At 42.7% G+C, this 24946-nt stretch overlaps 1 protein-coding gene across 5 annotated transcripts; it reads left to right on the forward strand.

Annotated features, from left to right (window-relative positions):
* The first annotated feature begins 587 nt into the window (after positions 1-587).
* Positions 588-23422, forward strand: LOC148883841 (serine/threonine-protein phosphatase 2A 56 kDa regulatory subunit gamma isoform-like). 5 transcript variants are annotated; one of them, XR_016118472.1, is made up of 21 exons: positions 588-675; positions 1093-1155; positions 3604-3769; positions 8478-8677; positions 9626-9736; positions 9824-9916; positions 9986-10116; positions 10187-10246; positions 10325-10433; positions 10507-10560; positions 10683-10853; positions 12054-12181; positions 12268-12369; positions 12459-12531; positions 12638-12754; positions 12928-13613; positions 17689-18092; positions 18779-18954; positions 19044-19150; positions 22594-22854; positions 22953-23422. XR_016118472.1 is itself a non-coding variant. In XM_089022056.1 (16 exons), exons 1-16 carry the CDS (start codon positions 649-651, stop codon positions 13060-13062), a joined length of 1737 nt encoding a protein of 578 aa, XP_088878182.1. In that variant the 5' UTR covers positions 588-648; the 3' UTR covers positions 13063-14958. The 5 variants fall into 5 exon arrangements, 2 of the variants coding, with proteins under 2 accessions (XP_088878182.1, XP_088878181.1); XR_016118471.1 differs by having other exon boundaries at positions 17689-17879; positions 17972-18092; positions 22594-23422; XR_016118470.1 differs by having other exon boundaries at positions 22594-23422.
* The last annotated feature ends 1524 nt before the right edge of the window (positions 23423-24946 follow it).

Below are 24946 nucleotides of genomic sequence, written 5' to 3' on the forward strand. Positions count from 1 at the left end.
TTAGGCCCAGAAAGTTATTTGCTTGCCCAAATATGAATAGAAACATCGACCTGCATTTACAGTATAACCTAAATAGTAATACATATTTTATGACATTTTTCTTTATTTGTAGATCTTGTGCTGTTTTTCTAGCTTTTTTTCCCTCCGCTGCTCTGCTTCAAGTAAGCACAGCCATTTTGTTATGTTTTGGGGCTAAAATAAAATTTGGGAATAACATTTGATCCATTTATATACATTTACATTTGTGGCAAAACAGCCAGTTCAAGAAAACAATTTATATTTCTGTCGGGACTTAGTTCTACTACTTGGGAAACATTTACGATACTCATTTGTGATTCTGTTGTGTTTGGAGAATACAACCAAACTGCATTTTGCTCTCCTATTACATAAAAACGACGTCACCGTGAGATTCATCTCGCCAGTCGCGACCACACCTCTCGCGATATTGTCCGGCTGGGGGCGCTTTTCGCCTTCGGCAGTTGAGATGACGTCGACGTGCGTAGGTGGGTCAGCTGACTACCGGAAACCAATCGATTGTCGAGAACAGGATGAACCGCCTCTCTCTGTGCAACTGGACGCGACTAGAGAGTGCTGTGGTTTCGACAGTGGACGATCCGAGAGGGGAGCAAGGGCGGCGACGTTTGTACAATGCCGAACAAAACGAAAAAAGAAAAGGTGAGTTGTAGGGAAACACTCTCCAGTGTAACTTTTGGATCATTTTACCATTATTTGAACTCGGGACGCGCCCCTAACGAGAGAGTTAAATCGTTTTAGAAGAGAATATGAAGCTGTGAGTGCACCACCCCCTACCACTCCTCATCTTTGCTAAACCAGCTAGCCCTCTGCTACCCGCAATCTTGCAAAGGTGTTATGCTGCAATGATTCACCTAAACTCCAGTTTGCACGCGTCAATTAGCATCTTTTCAACCCATTCGCTTGCCTCTGAATGGCGTGACACTGATTTTCGTCATGCTTTCTCAATTCTTCTGAAGTACCGTTACCTTGTCAAACATGCGAGTTGGGATACTGAATGGTTTGCTCTTTATCGTTATTTGTTCTCTCTAAATTGAAAAATGTTTTTCTTTCTTGCAGGATTCGTCAAAATCTGGCAAACTCGGCAAGAGTGCAGGCGGGCAGGAGAATTCGCAACATGAGGTAGGCTCGCTTTCGAGGCTAACTTTGGGACATCTAAATGTTATTATACTAATCACATCTTCGCAAATTGTAATTTGGTGTTGTGTGTGTATCAAAACCTCTTGCAAACCCTTTTGGGGCAGCCGAAGTTTTAAAAAAGCACAATACAAGCATTGCATCTTAAATTTAATACTAGTACGCAAGTGTTACATACAGAAATTGCCCCAAAATGTGTTGATATTTTTTGTTGGGAAATCATGTATTGGTCAAAATTAATAATAGCCCAGGGCCCCTCATTGTCTGTCAGGGCACCCAAAGTTCACTGACAATAGTTATTTGAGGCCAGTATGAATTTCATAAACCAATGCAATTAGTGTTTTTGCTTTTCAAAATATTCAATCATTGTGATTGTTTTATTTATTTAAATGAAAGCATCATTGATATTTTTACCATGCTGTGCACGTTTTTTTTTGTCAGGTTGCATCCTTCAAATGGCTTAAATACAAAAAGCACAGATAATGTGCAATGTTTGCATAACGTGCAATGTTTACATTTTATCAATTGGTGTTTTCTAGATATATTTGCGTTGGCGAGTCCAAAATAGAATAAACTGGCTCATTTTATGAACTACCAACATACCTGCCAGTATCTTGGGTTTTAGCAATTAAAACTACACATTATACTACTGCTTGTCAATAAATAAAAAGAACGGTAAGCATAGGGGAAACACTTTTTAGGGTTAGACACTCACTGACCTGAAATCTCATGATTATGCTCCATTGATGGGTCATGATGCAACTTAGCTTGTCAACCCCGGAAAATGCAAAAAAAAGCACAATCTACAAGGCTTCTATTTTCCTTGGTCTCATGACACAACAACTTAAAAGGACATAATGTGCTTGTGGCTTCTCCGGCGTCTTGTGAACGTTGGTTGCACAGTGTGACCAACGATGTGAGCTTAAGTGAATGTGATGGAATCCCCTCCATTCCCCACCCTTTGCCCCGTGACTGTGAATGACACACTTTCACAGCTGCATGTCGCTGAAGTCAGCGCCGTGTGCAACTGAGTCTGGGGGTGGGTGGGTTAGAGGGTGTTGATGAAGGAAACGTGCCACATTGGAGAGGACGAGCCGCATCTGTCTGCTGGAACACAGCTGGACTGGACAGATTTGCCAATAAGAATGTTTCATTCTTATTGGCAATGCTTCCCCGACACGCCACGTCATGGATAGAGCACGCTGGCGAAAAAACACGGGGTGTTTTTAAATCTCCTGTGAATGCCGTAACACGCCACATATCTAGACGTGGGAAACATTGGGGGGGGGGGGGGGCATATTAATTTACATGAACTAATTCACTGCCAGACATGTGTAAAAATGTGTCCACTCCTGTTGCCAGGGTTTTTGTCATTTTCACTCAGATTGCAGGAGCCACAGAATATTGCGTTTTAAGACTCTCGATGAGAAGGTTTCTTCAGCCGTCATCTGTACAAAAGTGAAGGTTTCGGACGTTTCGCCTCCTATCCAAGAGGCTTCGTCAGCGAACTAAAGTCTGACTGGTCGTATCGGGTAATAGGCCAGTCGTTAGTCAGGAATGTAGGAACAATCAGTGGGGCCACAGGGGGAATCCCGCGCCCCCCCCAACCTGAGAGTAGGGACCTATCATAGCTGTGTCCGGCGCCACCAGGTCTGGACATTAGGGATATATAAATGGGGCCGATACGACCAGTCAGACTTTAGTTCGCTGACGAAGCCTCTTGGATAGGAGGCGAAACCTTCACTTTTGTACAGATGACGGCTGAAGAAACCTTCTCATCGATGGACCACTCCTGTACGACTGAGAGCTTACACAGACGTTTTAAGACTCTGTAAACATTCAATACAGTGTTAGAAACCTGAGACTCTTGTTTTTCATGACAAAAAAATAATTCCTAAATTATATGGGTCTGGAGTTATATGTGCTTGAAATGGGGGCAGCTGTACGAAATATAATGCAATACGTACATAGTAGTTTATATAGCGCTTTAACAACAGCTGAAGCTGGAACAAAGCTCTAACATGTAAAATTGGAAATGCCGCCCCTTGGGGAAGTGAAAAAAACATTGTCAGAGGCCATGGCCAGCGCTTTATCGGCACCCAAACAAGAAATAACAAAACTCGAACAAATTTGGAAATGACGCTCTGTCATATTTTCAATTCCTGAATAAATTTGTGAATGGCAATGAATGAGTTAATATACAATGCGGGGCTGGTGTTGAAAGTCAAAAATGAGCAATCGCAACAGTGCTGAATTCTGAACTGTTTGTTCTTGACAATGAGGGAAATTAACAAGGACATTATTCCGCCCCACAATGTTAATAGTTGTCTCCGGGTATCATAAGAAACATGAATTACTGCTCAACCTGAGCGATTGCGATGTGTAGAAGTACATCAGAGAAATACATCTATTTTTTTTCTTCCGTCCCCTCAGCAGGGCTCCAACAAGAAGAGTGGCAACAGCGTGCCACCAACCACCCAGCTGCTCAAGGGCAAGCAGCCGGGCTCGCAGACTCCCATCAAAAAGGACAAGCGACAGAGTTCTTCTCGCTTCAGCTTGAGCAACAACCGGGAGCTGCAGAAGTTGTCCGCATTCAAAGGTATTTTCATGTTTGGATGCAATTTCGAAGCCTGAATCGTTAACGTGCAGCTTTACATAACACAGGATTTTCCTTGAATGATGCGGTCAAACAGCTCAACCTTAAATTGTGCTTTTAATCTCCACCGCTGTCTGTTTTCGCCCCCTCCTTCCCTACTATGTTTCCCTGAAATCTTTCCCCAAATCCCTGAAATCCTGTCACAGAGGTGCAGAGTGGGACTTTGGCTCAAATACCGCTGCCACCCTTATTATATGGAGCTGATGACACACGGAAACAAACACGGGAGGCCTGGGGGCCGGGGAGGGGGGGCGCTCGGAACATACACAGCATTGACTTTGCGCTGGATTTATTCCAAGCGTCTATATTTAGTGGTAATCCAGATAAAGCTCTAATTCCGTGGGCCCTGGCATTGCGCGACGTTAGCCAGTGAAGTCGGTACGCGGTGCTTTCAGACACGCTGCTGTCCGTCCCTTTGTTTGTCATACCTCTTGTCGCCGTATGAACTTCAATGTTGCAAAAACATGGCTGAAAAGTACCGTATGTTTTCTTTTTTTTTGGCCAGGAGAATCCCATTTTCAAACAAAATGTTTCCCAGGCAGGCTTTTTGTTGACAGAAGATTACCGTATCCGCTGTATAATGTGCACCCAAAAGCCTTAGTTTTCTTCAAAAGATGACCCTGCGCCTTATATGCACGTGCACCTTATATGTGAAGTAATATTGAGCCACAACAGGTCTCACAACTACTGTCAGCAGCTCCCGACCCCGGTGCGTAACCCCAGTCGATACTGTTGCGCCTTATAATGTGGTGTACCTTATACTTGGAAAACTTTTATATATTCATATATTATATTTGGAAAACTTTTGTCATTCGTTGAAGGTGCGCCTTATACTCTGGTGCACCTTGAATATGGAAAAAGTTTGAAAATACACCATTCATTGGTGGTGCGCCTTATATGCTATGAATATATGCTACTTTTGCTCGTACAAGCAACGGCACGACGACTCGACGCAATGTAAAGCAATAAACGGTCGCTTATAAATAAGCACGATCGATTCTCACGCTCCTTAATCCGACGTCACGCAAAAGTCGAGATCTAAAACTACTACTTTCTCTCTGACCTTCTCCATCGGGACCACACATTGTAATGGGTTTGCAACTGGAGCTGTTGACTGGCAACGTGCCGAAGAAGCAGTTCCGTTTTGCCTCACCTGGCTTTTGTGACGTTTCGGGTATAATTTAGTTGCACAATTTTATTTATTTATTTTACTTTGCTCAATTTGTACTTGGCAGCTTCATACCAAGTCTTTGCTCTGTGGTCATCATGTTTGGTCTTGGTGACCACGAGTACCATCCTGTGGTGGCCTCTGGGGTAAAAAAAGTGCAAAACACATTTTGGTGGTATTATTTTGAGGTTTAGTGATACTTCAGGCACATTTTTTGAGACAGAAAAGGCACCTGATTTTTTACGTATTAGGACCCAGCTCTGAAAAACAAACGTGATAAAACACGAGTCACATTTTTGGACATTGTTAGGCAGTTTTGGATGTATGAGCTAAGTGGGATTTGCTGCTGATAAATGTTTGTTTAGTTTTTTATAAATATCGGGGGGGGGGCGCTTGTGGTCCCATGACCACACAACATAAGAGAGACTTTTATGTGAGTCAGAATCGGCCTTCCAGGCCAATAAAACCGTTTTCTCTTGTTTTTTTGTTTGTTCCTTTATGCATTTGTTGCTTATTTGAAAGTGTGCTAATTATGGAAAATGTGATTGGCATGTTTATCTCAGCCCAGAGGTTGTTGTCCCGAATCTCCCCTCAGGCGCTTTTGTCTGGGGTTTGTTCTCGATGGGGTTCTTTCAAAACAAAAACATGCTTGTTAGTCGCATTTTGGAGTCTAAATAATCCTGTTTTTTTCAATTTCCAAATTGCTCTAGATAATTCCTGTTCTACTTTACATCAAGTTGGGATTTTGTGTTTAGTCACCGTCCTCGCTTTGCATACGCTTACATCCTGTGTGGCCGATGTCGATGCTTCCTGTCTTCCTGTTTCTGTCATATCCACCTGGGCTCCTGCTGGGGCCTTCGAGACAGCCATCTGTCATGTGCACGCACGGCAGAAGACCCGAAAATAGCGTTTCTGTGACAGGCGGTGTCACCCGAAAGCAGGCGGCAGACGTTCCGCTTTTTGTTGCCTTTTGAATTTGAACGCCAAGAAATAAAGCATGAGAGGTTAGAGAAGACGACTTATGTTTTCTCTCACTACTATACTGTATATTATTCTGTAATTGATGACTTTTTGTTGATCCAAAATGCGATGATACAACCTCGGTTCAACACCTGCACTCTCCCGAAAGGGTCATTCTGGTTTCCAAATGTGTGATTTTTGGCTATCAAGTAACTCTGATTCGACAACTTAGGTATTTGTTTACATTCCAGCAATTTATGGCAGTTTCTAGTTTGCATTGGCGGGGGGTGGACATTGTGGCAGATTCCCCTCCAATCACTGCGTAAGCTTCACCTCACCACTTCCCCTCCTCCCTCCCCAAGCTCTCGCCTCGTGTTTATGTATCGCAAGAACCAGGCCCACGTGGTTACCGTCATCCAATTGGGGGGGGGGGGGGTGTTGATTACATCACGGGGCTAGCGGCTTCCATCCAGCTGCAGGGTGCTTCGTTTTCTGCTCCGAGCGTTTGTACTAAAATGGAGGCCGGCTCCTCACCTCGGTAGCGCCGTGCCCCCCCCCCCTCCCCACCGCCCTCTGCTTGATTCACCTCACTCATGTCGGCATGCACAAGAGCACCCAGCGAGATGGTTCTGGATGTGCCGGGCTCTTACAGGCCTCACCAACTTGTGGCCCTTTTGCATTTTAGAGGTGAGAGCAGGAAAATCCACAAGAGTAGCGTTTGTGTCTGCCTGCGTGTGCCTGTGTTGCAAAGTTGTGCGGTGACTTTTCGAAAAGTTGTTGCTGCCGCTGATCGCTTAGCCCAACCCAAGTACGGAAGCAAAGTGTTGTGTGGAGCCTCCCATCCTTCCCTACCAGGATGTCAAAGAAAGTGAGGTCAAAAAGTCACCTCGAGCTTTTTTTAAGCCTCCTGTTATCAACTTGTCTACCAAAATTCTCTATCATGTGTTTTTTACTTTAATTTTATTTAGATGGAGTTATTTTCTCCTGAAACTCTTGGCACCTATGACCTAGTTAGGGGGGTTCCTGTGCACGCTTAGATGCGATAAAGGTTAGTCATTTCATCCATCCGTGTGCAAGGCCCACAAGTGCAGCAGGCACGTCTTCTAATGTTTCATGTTTGCAATGCTAAAATTTGCTTCAGAAGCACAAGCAAAAAATTAAAATGGGGTTGGGGGAGCTGCGCACAGGTGTGACTCAGCCACTGCATGATTCATGGAAGCTAAATTATTGATTTGAGTTTTGATGAGCGCTGCAACGAGAGGGATGTTACTGATTAATGCGGTTGATGTGCAGGCGGCAAATCCTGAATGGCTTTTATTTCAAACAAAGATGTTTATTTTCCGTTTAAAATGTAAGAAAATTTGGTCATGAGCAATGTAGCATTTTAGTGATGTCCACTTTATCATATTAGTATTGACCAATTTTTTTTTTTTTTTTTCATTGTCATCAAATGGTGAGTATAGTTTTTGCTTTTTTATATGTTGCTGTGCCGATTACTATTTTGTGTTTGGGAGCCTTTTATTGAGCGAGTTGCTAGTTCTGTAGCCACAAAGGGACATATGTCTTCTTGTGCCGGTCCCAAGCCCGGATAAATACAGAGGGTTGTGTCAGGAAGGGCATCCGACGTAAAAGCTTGGCCAAAAGAAACATGCGGATCAAACCTCTCAAGATGGAGGACACTGATTTGCTGTGGTGACCCCTTGAAGGGAAAAGCCGAAAGGAAAAGAAGAAGAAGATTTAAAGTGGACTTCTGCCAGTTGTTCTACCCCCCCGAAAATCCGTCCGACCATTTTTCTCACGCTTACATTTTAACTCATTAATTGCCAGACATGTGCATAAATGTTTCTACTCCAGTGCCGGGGTTTTTGTCATTCTCACTCAAATTCCAGGACCCATAAAATATTGAGTTTTATGACTACATCCATAAACATTCAATGCAGTGTAATAAAGTTTAGACTCTCTTCTTTTCATAAAAAAAAATCCTAAATTCTATGGGTCTGGAGTTATGTGGGCTTGAAATGAGGGCAGCTGTCCAAAATATAATTGCAATACATATATATTTTTTGTTCTTTTGACTTCAAGACGGCGCCGCGAGGGTGGCTGCCTTTCCAGCAGCTCATGTATTTTGTTTTTCTACTTTCATTCCTTTTATCAATTTGCTGCTGTGAAATGTAAATTTCTCCACTGCGAGACTAATAAAAGCAAATCCAATCCAATATTGGTTTATATAGCGCTTTAACAGCAGCTGAAGCTGGAACAAAGCGCTAACATGGAGAAATGGAAATGCTGGTCCCTAGTGGAAGGGACAAAACATTGCCAGGGGCCTGACCACGCTTTATCGGCACGACCCGCAAGAAAAAAACAAAAGCCGAATAAATTCGGGAATGGCGCTTTACGTCATATTTTCAATTCCCGAATAAATTCGAGGAGAGCAATTAATGAGTTATGAAACAAACATTCTGGGTTATAATAGGAACAAATCTGACAGCTACTGTATGCTTCTTCCTCCCCACGAATGTGCAGATGTTCCCCCCAGTGAGCAGGAGAAGCTTTTCATCCAGAAGCTTCGGCAATGCTGCGTCCTCTTCGACTTCATCTCGGACCCGCTGAGTGACCTTAAATGGAAGGAAGTGAAGCGGGCGGCGCTGAGTGAAATGGTGGAGTACATCACGCACAACTGCAACGTCATCACCGAGCCCATCTACCCCGAAGTGGTCCACATGGTCAGTAATCTCCAGCTTGCTACGTGTAAACTGACCGTGGCTGTGCGCTGACTACCTTTGAAGTCAATCAAAGCGTGCCGCGTGATACGCAGCTGCCGATCGAGGTGCAAATTTGCTCTCCCCGCTCCTACTTGATGTGGCTTTATTTGATCCTCATGAAAATGGGAGCCACACCTCCAACCTCCCACCTCTCAATCGAGCTTTGAAACCTTCCGGCGGCTTTCGTTCTCAAAGAGAAAAAGGGACAAAACATTTTTCAGCCGAGTGTTTCATTGCGCCTTAGCTTTTTGCAAAAAAAAAAAAAACAAACAAACAAAAAGTAAAGCTGTTGGTGTTGCGGCTCTTAACTTATTCGCTGCCATTCCCAAATGTATTCGGGAATTGAAAAGTGTGATGTTTGAGCACCATTCCCGAATTTGTTTGGGGTTTGGTTATTCTTGCAGGGGGTGCCGATAAAGCACTGGTCAGTCGTCTGGCAATGTTTTTTCCCTTCCACGAGGGGGCAGCATTTTCTTTTTGTCCATGTTAGCGCTTTGTTACAGCGTCAGCTGTTTTTAGAGCGCTATATAAATCAATATGTATGTACTGCGTTGTATGTTGTACAGCTGCCCCCGTTTCAAGCTCATATAACTCCAGACCCATATAATTTAGGAATTAGCTCTTTTTCTGATGAAAGAAGAGAGTCTAAGGTTTGTAATGCTGAATTTTTATGCAGTCCTAAACTCAATATTCTGTGGGTTATGGAATTTGAGTGAAAATGACAAAAACCCTGGCACTGGAGTGGACACATTTTGGCAGTGAATCAGTTAAGAGGGTGAAAACTCATCATTGAAGGCTTTTAGGATTTTTTTGAATCCTAAAAAAAATATTCCATCAGTTTCCTTTGTTCATGTGATGTGTGGAGTTTCATTTTCTTTGAACTTTTGCTCCCCCTCATTTTGTCCTCAGTTTGCCGTGAATATGTTCCGAACGTTACCGCCGTCATCCAACCCGACGGGTGCCGAGTTCGACCCCGAGGAAGACGAGCCTACACTGGAGGCCGCATGGCCACATCTTCAGGTGCATTTTTCGCAGCGATACATACCTCAAAAAGAATGGTTTCACCATTGGACCGCAATGTTTTAATCTCTCAATTTTCTTCAACAGCTTGTCTACGAATTCTTTCTACGCCTCTTAGAGTCGTCTGATTTTCAACCTAACATAGCCAAAAAGTATATTGACCAGAAGTTTGTAATGCAGGTAAGCTGTGCTTTCCTGGCCCTGTTTTTTTTTTTTTTTTTTAATTAAATGATGTCACTCTTTACTCAGCTCCTCGAACTGTTTGACAGCGAAGATCCTCGGGAAAGAGATTTTTTAAAAACCACCTTGCATCGAATCTACGGCAAGTTTCTGGGCCTGCGAGCGTATATTAGGAAACACATCAATAACATATTTTATAGGTGAGTAAGCAGTTATGTGAGATGCGGGTGTTTCTTGCCAATCACTTAAAACACGTTTTTCCACTCACAGATTTATTTATGAGACTGAACATCATAATGGAATTGCTGAGTTACTGGAAATATTAGGCAGGTAAGAGGGGATTTTTTTTCATCCAAATGCAGTCCTATTTGGAAACTGAATCTAATTCTTCTCCCCATAACCTTCCAGTATCATTAACGGGTTTGCGTTACCCTTAAAAGAAGAACACAAGATATTTCTACTCAAAGTTCTGCTGCCGTTACATAAAGTGAAGTCCTTGAGCGTTTACCACCCGCAGGTACCATCACAAAGTGTTAAATGTTAACGCAATTGGAGGACTAAAGTTGTGTGTTTTGTGTGCCTATGTTTAGCTGGCCTACTGTGTGGTTCAGTTCCTGGAGAAAGATAGCACGCTTACAGAACCGGTGAGTTGGTGTCTTATTTGACTAGGTTGACCGGATTTCAGCTAAGAGACAACAAAACGGTTACGTCTTGTTGCCAAACTTCCGGTTCAAACGCTAACATGAACGCTAACTGGGCTGCACAGACCGTAATGGCTCTACTGAAGTACTGGCCAAAGACACACAGCCCCAAAGAGGTGATGTTCCTCAACGAGCTGGAGGAGATCCTCGACGTCATCGAGCCGTCAGAGTTTGTCAAAGTCATGGAGCCCCTCTTCAGGCAGCTGGCCAAATGCGTGTCCAGCCCGCATTTCCAGGTGAGGCCTTTGTGTGTGAGGGCCAGCCGGCCCCCTTAACCGCCATCCTTGCTTATCTCCTCATGCCTGTAACATAAGTCTCCAGCTGCACCTTTACTCTGTAATCTGTCTATTGAAAACAAAAGCAATACAGTGATACAACAGCTTACAAACGCTTTTAGTTTACGAACATATCGCCTTACGAACATTAAATTCACGAGAATATAATCTTGGCATACAAACTAGTTTTCGCCAAATGACACGGAGCGCCACGGTGGCTGGCGAACTAGTTTTCATCACCCCTTTCCTTGACTGCATACCTGGTTAGTTATCAAGGATACTTTTGCTATTATGGGACCAGAAAGGACCCCACCACAGGCTAGTTTTCAGCCGAAGAGGACACAAAACAAAATTACGATTGAGCAGAAGGAGATCATCGAGAAACACAAACAAGGTGTGTGTTTGTGTGACTTAGCGTCCCACTACCAGTGTGCTAAGTCGACCATTGTTATGTTTGGCTATGGGCGTTTCTGTGTTGTCTAAGCAACGGTCAAAGGCAATAGATGAGGTTGAAAAACTTCTGTAGGTTTGGATGAATGAAAAGCAGCGAGCAGGGGACATTGTGAGTCAGGGTATTGTCGCTGAGAAAGCACGGCAACTGCACTCGGATATCATCAAGAGGCAACTACATCAACTACCATCACAAAGGTAAATAAAATGACTTTATTATATAGTACAGTTTATTTCTTGAATTGCAATACAATAGCACACAAGCCAGTGTCTTCCAAGTATTGCCGGTCCCAAGCCCGGATAAATACAGAGGGTTGTGCCAGGAAGGACATGCGACGTAAATGTTTGGCCAAAACTAACATGCAAATCAAACCTTTGAAGATGGAGGACACTGATTTGCTGTGGTGACCCCTTGAAGGGAAAAACCGAAAGAAAAAGATTATACATAAGACAAAGTATAGGCTTATTTAGTAAAAAATTATGTTTTATGCGGACCTGGGAACAGATCATTCTCTTTTTTTAATGGTTTCTTATGGGAAATAAATTTTTGGCAGACGAACTTTTAGCCTTACCCACACTTTCTGGGAATCAATTAAGTTCGTAAGCTGAGGTATCACTGTATTTGTACCGATAAAACTTACTATTTTAATGTTTATCTTGACCAATGTTTAATATGGCGAAATAAATGTATTTTTACTTCATTTGCATCAGGTGGCCGAACGAGCGCTGTACTACTGGAACAACGAGTACATCATGAGCCTCATAAGCGACAATGCCGCCAAGATCCTGCCCATTATGTTTCCGGCGCTCTATCGCAATTCCAAGACACACTGGAACAAGTTGGTTTCACAGTCCTCGCCCGGGTTTTAAAATAAATAGTCACTGTAGTGTTACAACGTGTTACAATGTGTTCCCCGGCTTGCAGAACCATCCACGGCTTGATTTACAATGCGCTCAAGCTTTTCATGGAGATGAACCAAAAGCTGTTTGATGACTGTACGCAGCAGTTCAGGGCAGAGAAAAGCAAGTAAGACATCAGCTTTTTTTTTTCTTTAAAATTAGTTAACTTGAAAGCAGCGGACCCATGCATTGCCCTTTTTTGTCATTGATCCACAGAGAGAAAGCCAAATGGAAGGAGAGAGAAGAAGCCTGGATCAAGATTGAAAATCTCGCCAAATCCAACCCGCAGGTAATTCAACATGACACTGCTCCAATAATTGTAGCGTGTTTGGATGCAGCACAAAAAAATTGCAATCGGACAAAAAACAGTTTTCTTGCTTTATTTTTTGGGGTAGTTTTTGACATACATTGATCCGGTGAGCTCCGACGGGCCAACGGACATGGAGACAGATGTGCCGCCGCTCGATGATGTCAACCTGCTGAAGAAAACAGTCGCTGAGGAGGCCACACAGGTACATCTGCAAATGGCAAACGTCTTTGCATTTGAAATGGAACTCATTTAGTTTTTACACTCCATTAACCTGACAATTTGATTTGCGTCTGGTGCTCTGAATATGCTGCAAAGTACACAGTGTGTTTTTAAATCGAAATCAAGAAAGTCCAACTCTCTCTTGGCCCGATTCAGTTACAGAAAGATCACAGACGAGAACGGCCGCTGATGCGGAGGAAATCGGAGCTACCCCAGGACATCTCCACCGTCACAGCCCTCGAGCTGCACCGGAGAGCCGAAGAGATGTTGACCACGCACGACGGCCACTAACGGGCCACAAATCCCGCTTTCTCTTGGCCCGGTCCAACACAGCTCATCCGTTCAACTCCAACAACTCCCCTTTTTGTCTTTCTCCCGCGTTTCAACCCAAAGCTGCAGTGGACAAAGCGGCCCTGGATCGTCAGTCACCCATTACCATCACCTCCCCTTTTCTCTCTTCCTCTTGGCTATTTTTTTGTAGTGGTGCACTGCCCCCTTGTGGTCATCCCTCTCAGGTGTTCCATTCTTATCGTCTCTTTCTAGATGTCAGGTGCTTTTTCCAACAAAGACAAAAACAAAAAGAATAAAAACAGGATGTGTACAGTGTAATGTTCAAGTGGAGGCAAGTTTTCAGTCGACTTTTCCAAGGTGATGGCTGACTTAACTCCTGAGTTCTGCTCTTGAAAAACGGAAACTTTTATTTTTGTAGGAGAGACAGGTTGTTAAGCTTCACATTCCTGAGAGATGCCACTGCAATGGAACGCCAGAATCCACCAGATAGTCTACAATGTGACCCATCATCCCCTCCCCTTCCTTCGCTCATAGACCCCCTGACCCCCCAGGTAGGGACAACACTGCTTCACACAGGAGGTATGTTTGTTTTCATGTTTAGTTTGAGAAGAGCTCAAATGCGCCTTTATTTCGCAGTGCCTTTTTAAGAAGGGGGATGTTTAATCAAATAGAAAGTTTCAATGGAAAGTCCTCCAAAGCACATGCCTTGCTTAAAAGGCACCTGTCCCTAAAAGTGAGGGGCAAAGGGGTCTCGGTAGAAGGCGGGGTCGCCACTTGAACAAATGAAGCACTTCCTGATTATACTTGAACGGTTTAAAAAAAATCTTGTTGAGAGATTTTGTCATGCCTCACCCATCGTCCATTTGAATAACCAACTGCTTGATTTTGTTCCCACCCCACCTTGGTCACCCCAACAACCCCCTTAACCATTAAGCTGAATGTGCAAAATGTAAATATGTCGCTCGTCATCAGTATTGTCTGATTGCTGGATGCTGTCCCCTCTGGGAAAAAAATATTGCTTTAATAACGTCTCCTTTTGGGGGGCTCCCCAGGTTCCACATCCCCACCCCCCACCCCGACCCCATCAGAATGACAATTACAAGTGTCTTTTAGGTATACGTCTCATCCTTAATGGTTTGTACATATGTTGAACTGTTATTTTAGGTTACAAATAAATGTGTAGAGTTCCTATTTTGTACAAAGTACTCCCTGCACTAACCCGTGTGTATAGAGTACAGAGGAAATAGTTAGATTGTGACAAAACATTTAGATGCTGTATAGATTTTTTTAAACTGTTTATTTCTTGGGATCTCTGTGGAAATCCTCCATACATAAGCTTTTTATCGTGTGTACGCGTGCGAGCGTGCTTTAATCCACATCTGCGGTGATGTACATCTGTCTATGTACAGCAAATAAAGAGAACATGTGCGTTTTATATTTTATGAAAAAGAACAATCAGTAATTGCTGACTTTTCCACTCAACGTCGAAATACAGTAAAGTCTCGTTATATCGATATCGGATATATCGATAGTCCCGGTTATATCGATACTATTTCTATGCACGCACAGAGAAAATTACATGCAAACAGGGTCGGATATATCGATAGTCCCGGTTATATCGATATTTTTCGGACTCCCTTGAATATCGATATAACGAGACTTTACTGTACCATCATTCACTAGTTAAAAACATTTTTTTAAGTAAAATATTGTGCTTTGCTGCCCCCTGCTGACACATTACGCTCTCAAATCCACATTAAAAAAACAAAACCTCTCTTGCTCCATTGTCACTTAATTAAATGATGGGTACTTCAAGCAGATTCACGGTGAATGCATAAGAGTCAACAAAATACATTCAAGTGAACCACATTACTAGTTTTTTTTAATAGCTTGCTACCTATCCTAATAAATTGCCTCCTATGCAGCTCTACTTGGGCTGAGTGGATGCTCCTGATTAGGATGTGAGATTTTTCCATTTTTGCACATCTATCGAGGTGCAATTGAATGTCTTTTGGGTTCTTCGCTTTGCTTTCATGAACAATCGGGACTATTGACACTCGCCTGTTGCCTCGGTTGGCCCACCCCTACTGGGTTCAGCAGGCAAATGTGGAAATTTCCATTATGGAGTCACAGCGTAGAGGAAAAGCAAATCAATTTGTCTCATGGCGTCACCTTCGGTTAGTGTGTAGCCTGGTCTGAGTTCAAGATGTTTGTTAAATGTGGATTTTTTTTTTCTAAGGGAATATACTCTTGAGGCAATGAGATCTTTTGATGGTCTTCAATATCCTCCCCCCCAAAAAAAAAAAAATCTTGATTCTGAACAGATTAATCAAGGCAATATTCTTCTGCGTATGGACCGCATAGTTGCAAATCAAATATAGCATTTCCTCGCGCTTTCATTATCGAACATCCCACTCACGTTCACGCTCGTGGCCTACCCGCTGTCAATCCGCAAAACTTTAAATGTGGTGTACAGTACAGATGACATCCGACTTATGACCAAGTTCCGTTCCGACCAAACGGTCGTAAGTCAGAATGGTCTTAAGTCGAAATCCATTCACAATGTTGAATATCGACTCAGAGAGTAGATGACTCGCAAACTCTGGTGCCATCACACGGTCGATTGCTGTGCAAGAGTGAGATGAAAATTTTCGTATCCATTGCCGGCCTGCCAGCGCGTTGCGGTGCCAGGCGTTGAATTAAAATTTTTAAAATAGGGTCTGGAGATTGTGGTCGTAAGTACGGATGGTCGTAAGTCGAGCTGGTCGTATGTCGGATGTTACCTGCATTTTGTTTTTTTAACTCATTCAGTGCCATTCAAAAATGTATTCGGGAATTGAAAATATGACTTTGAACGTCATTCCCGAATTAGTTCAGGTGGTGCCGATAAAGCGCTGGCCATGTTTCCCTTCCACAATGGGACAGCATTTCCCACCTTTTTTCCATGTTAGCACTTTGGTCCAGCTTCAGCTGTTGTTCAGGCGCTGTACAAACCAATATGTATGAATTGTATTCTATGTTGTACACCCGCCCTCATTTCAAGCTCAGATAACCCTAGACACATAATTTAAGAAACAATGCTTTTTTTCTGATGAAAGAAGAAAGTCTCAGATTTCTTATGCTGCATTGTGGTACTAAAACTCAATGTTCAGCGGGTGCTGTCATTTGAGGGACAATGACAAAAACCCTGGCACAGGAGTGGACACATTTATTTGTACACGTGTCTGGCTGTGAATGAGTTAATGGAGCTACCTTTGCATCTTTTTGTTGACATGCAGTATATTGTGCATGTGTTAACCCCCCCTTATCTTTCATCCTGGCAGCCAAAACAAAAAAAAATAGCTTGTCACGACGGAATATGTCAGAACCTATTGCTATGGAAACAAGGCTCCAAAAAAACTTTTGAATGTCCATTTCCGGGGGTGTGGCGGGGACAAAGCTTTTGTAAATATTACTTGATCACTTCACCTTGAATCATAACAAGTGATCGAGTGCAAGCAGGTTTTTAATTCGTAGCCTGAAAATCTCAAGACTCAATCGCTGTACCGGACGAAATTGAGTTTGGTATTCCAGCTAAGGAAATGGGTGTGTTGTGGGGAGCAATGTTAATAACACAAGTGACTCATCGGTTTACTTAAGTGTGTGACCTCGTCAGTCTTCGATAAAATAAACCCCCTCCCATGAAGATGCATTTGTTTTGAGATTGTCCTTTCCTACCAAAAAACAAAAACAAAAAGCTGATTGTTTCTTTTGGGATTGGATTAGAATGGCCTTTATTAGTCTCACAGTGGAGAAATTTACATTTCACATGCAGAAAAGTTATGAAAGTAAGAGGAAAGGAAGAAGTAAAAAAAAACAAATAAATAGAGGAGGTGCCATCTTGAAGTGCCATCGTGAAGTAAGAAACAAAACCAAATGTGACACAAAACAAAAGACAGTCATTCAATTTTAAGCACTTTCTGCACCCTCTTTGTTGTATGAAGCAGTTCTAGATGAAAGAGGAGAGGATCAAAGCCTCCTTTTCACAGTGGCTCAGAGACGTCATGGTGAAATGTGCGCGTCTGCTACAAGCTAAATGTTGCAAGCAAACACGATGCTGTAGCATCCATTGACGAAAGAGATTGTCTCACATCTCCCATCCCATGTAAATCCGCTTCAATTCCAAGCTACGACAGTTCCACATACACATTCTCATTGTGCATCCCTGCAGCAGTTTGCACGGAATCAGGAATTCACTTGAATTGCTTCTCACAAAAGGATTGTTTGGTTCGAAGCCAGACTTTTATTTCTGGGCCGCATCAAAACACCTGGCTAGGGAATCAGGCCCTGTCTATTTGCTCAGGATGCTTCAATAAGGTCTCTGTCTTTTATAGGGATCATGACAGAGATCTTATAATGGCTAAGAAAAGTTTCTGTCCAAAAAAAGTTTGACATTGTGGGCGATATCACAATATCTGTCTGTGCAGGCCAACGCTTGCATTGTCGGGGGGGGGGGGGGGGGGGTAGGTTTACTTTTCATCTATTGCATCTTTTGCGCTATTTCAGTCGTGCGTTGCATGAAACCCCTGCGGCGCCACTATTTCTCTCTGCTCCATTAAAACATTCTTGTGCTTTCGCAACCCGCAGAATTCCTGAATTGCGCCACTCGCGAATCATCTGCTGTTCATGTCATCAAAGCGTGACATTTATTGGAGTAAGAGACTGCATGAAGACGAGAGGTAAAAAAGCCGTCACATCTCTATTTGCGCCGCTGGGCTTCCATTTAAGCAATCAGCGGGATGATGCGCGTCTCACCGAGATGCACGCCGTGGCCTCAGGTAACTTCCCTGCCGGCTTGTTGCTCCTGGAAGTTTCTCAGACATACTGTGTCACGTCGCAAAAGCCAAAACATTTTCTTCCCGCGGCGCAGGGGAGGATCGGCGAAGAAAATGAGCAATGAATTTCCCTCGAAAATCGCTCTGCGAGTGCAGAGAGAGGAAATGGAGGATGCACCATTCAAGAATCAGAATCAGAATCATCTTTATTGCCAAGTATGTCGAACACACAAGGAATTTGTTTCCGGTAGAACACGCTGCACTATTATCGTCGTCAAAAAAACTGCTAAGTGGCACTATACAGTTCCATTTTGGCTACTGTTGAAAGAGTTCAAAGAGTTAATGGCTTGGGGGAAGAAGCTGTTTATGCGGTACTCTCTGCCAACGCAATGCCGATTGTGGATCGTTCTGTGTAATGTTTAAAAAAAAAAAACTTCCGGAAAGTCAACTCTGTTAATTGATGGCTTCCCGGGCAGTCTTGAATGAAATTAAAGGGCGATTATAAAATGACAGAACCTACTAGGGGCAATTTAGCATGTTCGATCAGACAAGCATGCTTCTTTTGGGAATGCGGGAGGAAACTGGAGTACCTGGAAAAAAGCCGCATGAAATTTTGAGGGCATTCATTGACGCTATAATTTTAGGGTTTTTTTTCCCTCCAAGAGTCTTTAGTACATGCTTCTATACATAAATCAATACATGCTTGTATACAATGCTTGTATACATAAATCAATACATGTCCCAATTGTGGGACTATTAAATGCTTTCTGATGTATTGTATTGTTCCCAGTGACCTCTGAACTTTTCTCCCATTTGGACAAGCGGCCTCCAGAAAATGTATTTCTTTATTTGAATGTTCCCACAAGCCTGCTTTTGCGCCACCTCACCTTGCTCCTTCCCAGCTGGATCCGTAGGTTACAACACAGCCCGACGGCGACAGCGCCGCTACTTTGGAGACGAGCCTAAACAGCGAACCCACAGTCCCCAGGGCGTCGAATCCGGAATGGCGGCAACGTGAACAAATATCCTCCTTGCCACCACACAATGAACGGCTTAAGACAACCATGTGTACCTCAGGGTAAGACGTCATGTTCCACTCTAAAATAACAAGCTATTATTATGGGAAGTTGAGACCCAGGCTGTTCTTTTTTTTTTTTTTGTTCCCAGTGGAGCGAAGACAAAAGCGGACCTTTCAAGTGTTCAACCAAGAGGATTCTGCTTGGCCGAATGGGACATCCAGTGACTCGCCGATCATGCATGTCTTATACGGCCAGGTAATGTAAAGTTCACAACACGGGACACTTTTAGACTCAGTCCACCTCTAAGAATCAGAATCAGTCCATGAATCATCTTTATTGGCCAAGTGTGTAGAACATACAAGGAATTTGTCTTCGGGAAAAACACGCTGCACTCATGTCATCAGAAAAAAGACATGACAATAAGTATGGAGGACACTAAAAAGGCTAATCTAATCCAATACAAGATCTGTTCCAAGAACTCACTATGTCAAAGCAAATAAAACAGAACAGCCATCTACAGTACAATATCCTAAAAGGTCATGCAGATGGGGATTTTTTTTGTCCTTTTGTGTGGATTGCCACCTCAAAAGAGCGCTTGTGTGTTAAACAAGCATGCGGCCTCGTCGGTCTCGTGTCCTACCAGCTCATTCTATTTTTTTATGAACTCATTCACTGCCAGACATGCAAAAATGTGTTCGCTCCAGTGCCAGGATTTTTGTCATTGTCACTCAAATTTCAGTACCCACAGCATATTGAGTTTTAGGACAACATAAACATTCAATGCAGCGTAAGAAACCGTACACTCTCCTTTCACCACAAAAAAAGTTAATTCCTAAGTTATATGGGTCTGGAGTTATCTGAGCATGAAATAGGGGCAGCTTTATATAGCGTTTTTTTGTTTTTAGTTCAAGATGGTGCTCCGAGAGTGGCTGCCTTTCCAGCAGCTCCTGTATTTTGTTTTTCTATTTCTTTCTTTCCTTTCCTCTTCCTTTCATAACTTTGCTGCTGTGAAATGTAAATATCTCCACTGCGAGACAAATAAAGGTACATCCAATCTAAACCAATCCAACAACAGATGAACCTGGAACAAAGCGCTAACGGGGAAAAAATGAAAATGCTGCCCCCAGCACTTTATCGTCACCCAAGCATGGAAAAAAACAAACGAAAAAAGCGTCATATTTTCAATTGCTGAATAAATTTGTGAATGGCAGTGAATGAGTTAATTCATTTCAAATGCTTGAAATGAGACTTGTCTTAATCCCCGGCACAAAATACATACATTAATAAAAACAAAACAAAAACGGACTGTTAAAATGTCACGTAATACTTTGAGGCCATTTATCATTGCGTGTGTGTCAATACATTGAGGACATTAGGCAGCGGGGCGGCTCTTCTGCAATAATGAGCATTATCGAAGGCTGACTTTGAGCACAATGCTCCTCTGACTTGACTGTCTGGAACACAAGCATATCTAGAGCACCCGAGGACACACACACTCACTCTAACTTGCACACACATGCGAATACCGCTCTATATTGGCGTCAAATCACACACACGCATACGTGCAGAAGCGTTCAAGCTCAAATCGACACAGGTGTAGACGCCTCAACCTCGCCTGACCGTCTGGATGTCGGGAGGCCACGATGCACTTGAGGGATAAGCAGAAGATTGACAGCAGGAGAACGAACGCTGCAGCGGAGAAGTTCAGATGAACAAAAAAAAAAAAGCAATATGCACAATTTCCCTGAGGTGACCTTTTGTGAAATGGATGTTCAGATGAAAGGGTTTTGTCACATCCCACAAGGGTGAGCAGATATGATGCCGGGTTCCTCGGTTTATGACATTTATGAATTTGCATGCGGGTTTGAGTGAGCTACTGCAACGCATTGATGAGTCATGGGAATTTGATTGGAAAAAAAACTTTCAAGTTAACCAAAAACGCTTTTGTCACATGATCTGGCTCCCACACGCCGAAAACAGAGCAGGAATGTGAATGAACGATCCAGCGTCAACAAAAACGTCATACGCTGAGTGTCTCGCCCTGATCGAATTGTCCCATAAAGTTGGATTTGTCGTCATGCAGTCCAATTTTTTTGAAGCAACCGGCGTTCTCGTGGCTTTATCCTTTAATTGCCTGCGACTTGAAATTCCCAACCATGATCCAATTTCACGGACTCGGTCCAAAATGGGATGGGTGATTGCATTTGTCATTTTTGGTTGTAGTTTTGACTCTTCAGGGCTTTTACCTTTCTGTGCGATTTTCCCTCACACCCCAAAATGTTGTTTTTTTTTTTCTTCAAACTGTAACTTGTAATGCGTTTATGTTGTTGGACTTCGGAGCTTTCAATGCAATGCATGGATAGCTTCCCTGTTTTTTAAGAATAGAACATACGTAAATAATAGTTTTGGTTGTACTCTAGCATTGATTGGATTAGCCTTTATTAGTCTGGTGGTGGAGAAAATACCATTTCGTGGCAGCAAAGTTCTACAAGTAGAAACACAAAATACAGGAGCTGCTGTCAAAGCAGCCACTCTTGCGGCGCCATCTTGACAAAACAACAAAAAAACTAAATAACAAATAATGTGACACAACACAGAAGACAATCATTCAATCTTGATGTCTTTATTTTTATCTTCATGACACAAAGAGGGTACAGAAAGTGCTGAAGAATGAATGACTCTCTGTCTTTGTGTTGTCATTTTTCAGTTTTTTTTTTTTTTTTTTTTTTTTTTTACTTTGTTATTTCCGAGTTGAGTGAATGCTGGCGCGTGTAGCTGCCGCTGCTCACCCGCAAAGAGAAGTATCCTGTGACTGTAAAGTGTCCTTGAGAGTTTTGAAATGTGCTTGTAAATGAAATGTATTTTTAGCACCACTTTCTGCTCCCTCTTTGTTTTACGAAAACGTTCGAGATGAAAGAAAATGGTGGAATGTGCACGTCTATTACAAGCTAATTGTTTAAAGCACAAAGCTGTAGTATCTGTTGACGAAAAGAGATTGTCCCACGTAAATCCTCTTCAAATCCAAGCCGCGACAGTTCCACAGCACTGACCTTTCCGCTGAACAAAGTGGGGCTATGAAAATGCTGTCCATTACAGGCGCAAAAAAAGCACAATCGCCCCAGAGCTGTCCAGCGATGATAGTCAAATGGCACTGACATTCCTCTCAATCAAAAACAGTGCTGGCATATTTTTGCTGCCGAAAAGGCACTACCGCTCAGCATAGTCTCCTCATTGACGAATTTCGTGGCCAAACATACTGAAAAACAATCCGCCATCTTGGACTTCATTGACCACAATATTCAAAATGACTCCATAGAATGCAATCGGTTTAATCTTTGAGCTGTCATATGACGAGCATTTCACTTTGGAACTTGAACACTTTTGCAAAGCCTCCTTTTTCTTTCTAGTTCAACAGTCTGTAGAGTCCGCGGCTGCCAAAGACACTTGTGACTCAATAGATAAGATCGACAACGTCATCCTCAACATGATTCACACTAGCAGGAATAAAAAGAAAAACACAACAACTCAAAAGAAATCAATGCTTTTCTTCCGATACAAAGGGGCCATGAGAAGTTGTGTATGATTGACAATGTGTATTAAACAACCTCTGGAATTTGGAGAGCATTAGTTTCACAACAATATTTTGAAAAGGGATAAACGGAGCTAGTCTAACCAACCTCAATGTGTCCTTCAAACAGATGCTGCCATGTGGCGTCTTTTCACGCAAATGTGCGGTGGTGTTAACTGGAAGCGAACACCGCATGGAGCACTTTTCCATCTCCCAGTGAAAGGGTTATTCGCAACTGGGAAAGAGAGCCGGTGCACAGCGGAGCCACGCGTCAAACGCTTCCAAACTTGCGTCATGTGGAGGTGGAGGAGGAGGGAGGAGGATTCAGCAAACCTGAATCATCTGGTTCCATTCATGAGTGCCACACACCGCGTCTGGCTCTGTAATTCCGGTACTGAAGTAAAAAAAAGTACTCATTTCATCTTTTTCTTTAATTTCTTTTTTGTTTTTTTATATTTACTAACATGTCTGCTGTTTAATTTTGTCTAGAGCAGGGTCTCATGATTGAGATCGGTGCCCGGCGACATCTGCACCGGCAGACAGAAACTCTCCAGATAAAATAGATCTCATGGCAACCGGGTCGTCATGGCAACCGGTACACCGATGTGATCCCTGCAATTTGCACCTCCTTTCCGCACGCAAACAGAAAAGTGAACGTTTCATACGGGTTCCCGTCCAGCAGTGTTTAAACTTTTTTGGGGGGTTAAGTACTTGGACATGGGAGTACAATTGGTTTGTACTTCTCCAGAATTGTCACGACCGCATTTTCTCAACTTATATGTTAGCGTGCTGCGCTGTTTCTACACTTCATAAATAATGCCTTTTTGCCCTATAGATCACATTATTATTGTATGCAGACTGCCTCCCTCACATCTATAATTAAGGAACCCCTCCGTTACATTTATTTCTTTCATACAGTCACGGGTCATCGTGACCCGAGTCATATTAGCCGAGTATGAGCAAATGGTGGATATATATATATATATATATATATATATATATATATATATATATACACACAGTAAAGTCTCGTTATATCGATATTCAAGGGAGTCCGAAAAAATATCGATATAACGGGACTATCGATATATCCGACCCTGTTTGCATGTAATTTTCTCCGTGCGTGCATAGAAATGGTATCGATATAACCGGGACTATCGATATATCCGATATCGATATAACGAGACTTTACTGTGTGTGTGTGTGTGTATATATATATATATATATATATATATATATATATATATATATATATATATATATATATTTTTTTTTTTTGGGGGGGGGGTCAACAAACAAAATTGACCTGTCAGCGAATTCGACAACAACCTTCAGTCTTTAGATTGCCCTTTCTCATGCGTTCACATGCATTTTGTTAATTTTTACCTCTGTTTATGGATTTATAGATCCCTGCCCCCCACCTATCCCACCGCCCCTTCCAACATGTCCAAAACAAACTATTGAACTTTCAGCAGGTGACTGAGTGGAGGGGCTGCGCAACTTGTCAAAGGTCAACTCGAAAGTGTGATTTTTGAAGCGTAAACAGAGAAGGATTGAACTATTTGCACTGTTGCGAAATTGATTGGAACTAGTCCATTGCAAACCCCCCCCTCCCAACCTTCCCATTATTTCTCTCAGGCCAAATGAAAGCACCGTGTAAAATGCTATTGTGTTACTTCTATTCAATTTTTTCTTCTTTTTTTTAACTCATTCACTGCCATTCACAAATTTATTCAGGAATTGAAAATATGACAGACACTCCCTAATTTGTTCGGGTTTTTTTTTTTCATGCTTGGGTGCCGAAATAGCGCTGTCCATGGCCTTTGGCAATGTTTTTTCCTTTCCTAAGGTGTCAGCATTTCCCTTTTTTTCCACGTTAGCGCTTTGTTTCACCTTCAGCTGTTGTTAAAGCGCGATATGAACCAATATGCATGTATTGCATTGTATTTTAGACAGCCACCCTCATTTCAAGCTCATATCACTCCAGACCCATATAATTTAAGAATTAACTCTTTTTTTATGATGATAGAATAGAGTCTAAGTTTTCTTACACTGCATTGAATGTTTATGTACGTAGTCCTAAAAGTCAATATTCCGTGGGTCCTGGAATTCGAGTGACAATGACAAAAACCCTGGCATTGGAGTGGACGCATTTTTGCACATCGTCTGCGCAGTGAATGAGTTAATTGAGCTGACCTTAATTTCGAACAATCAGCAAAAAGCAACGTAAACAACACTGTCTGTACGCGGCCTGTCTACTCTTTGGTCACACAGACATTATCAATAACGTCCCTTTTTTTGTTTTTACATCGCATTTTTTTTTTGTTGGCCGTTATTCATTAAAATGAATTGCTAGCATGTGTAGATGTTTATCTTTTCTGTGATTGTTCTTTTGTGTTGGTGTGTGGTTTTGGTCCCCCCCGCCGCCACCCCCTATCCTCGTTTGCCCGGCCTTGACAGGACAAGCCTAATGTGTGCAACAA

The sequence above is a fragment of the Hippocampus bargibanti genome, linkage group LG19 (genome assembly GCF_051943395.1).
Source record: "Hippocampus bargibanti isolate YZ-2025 linkage group LG19, ASM5194339v1, whole genome shotgun sequence".
NCBI classification, from domain to species: Eukaryota; Metazoa; Chordata; class Actinopteri; order Syngnathiformes; family Syngnathidae; genus Hippocampus; species Hippocampus bargibanti.

Coding starts and splice junctions, on each gene's coding strand:
- LOC148883841 (XM_089022055.1), top strand. CDS start 649: ATGCCGAACAAAACGAAAAAAGAAAAG. Junction 676..1,092: donor ACAAAACGAAAAAAGAAAAG/GTGAGTTGTAGG, acceptor TCTTTCTTGCAG/GATTCGTCAAAATCTGGCAA. Junction 9,917..9,985: donor ACCAGAAGTTTGTAATGCAG/GTAAGCTGTGCT, acceptor CTCTTTACTCAG/CTCCTCGAACTGTTTGACAG.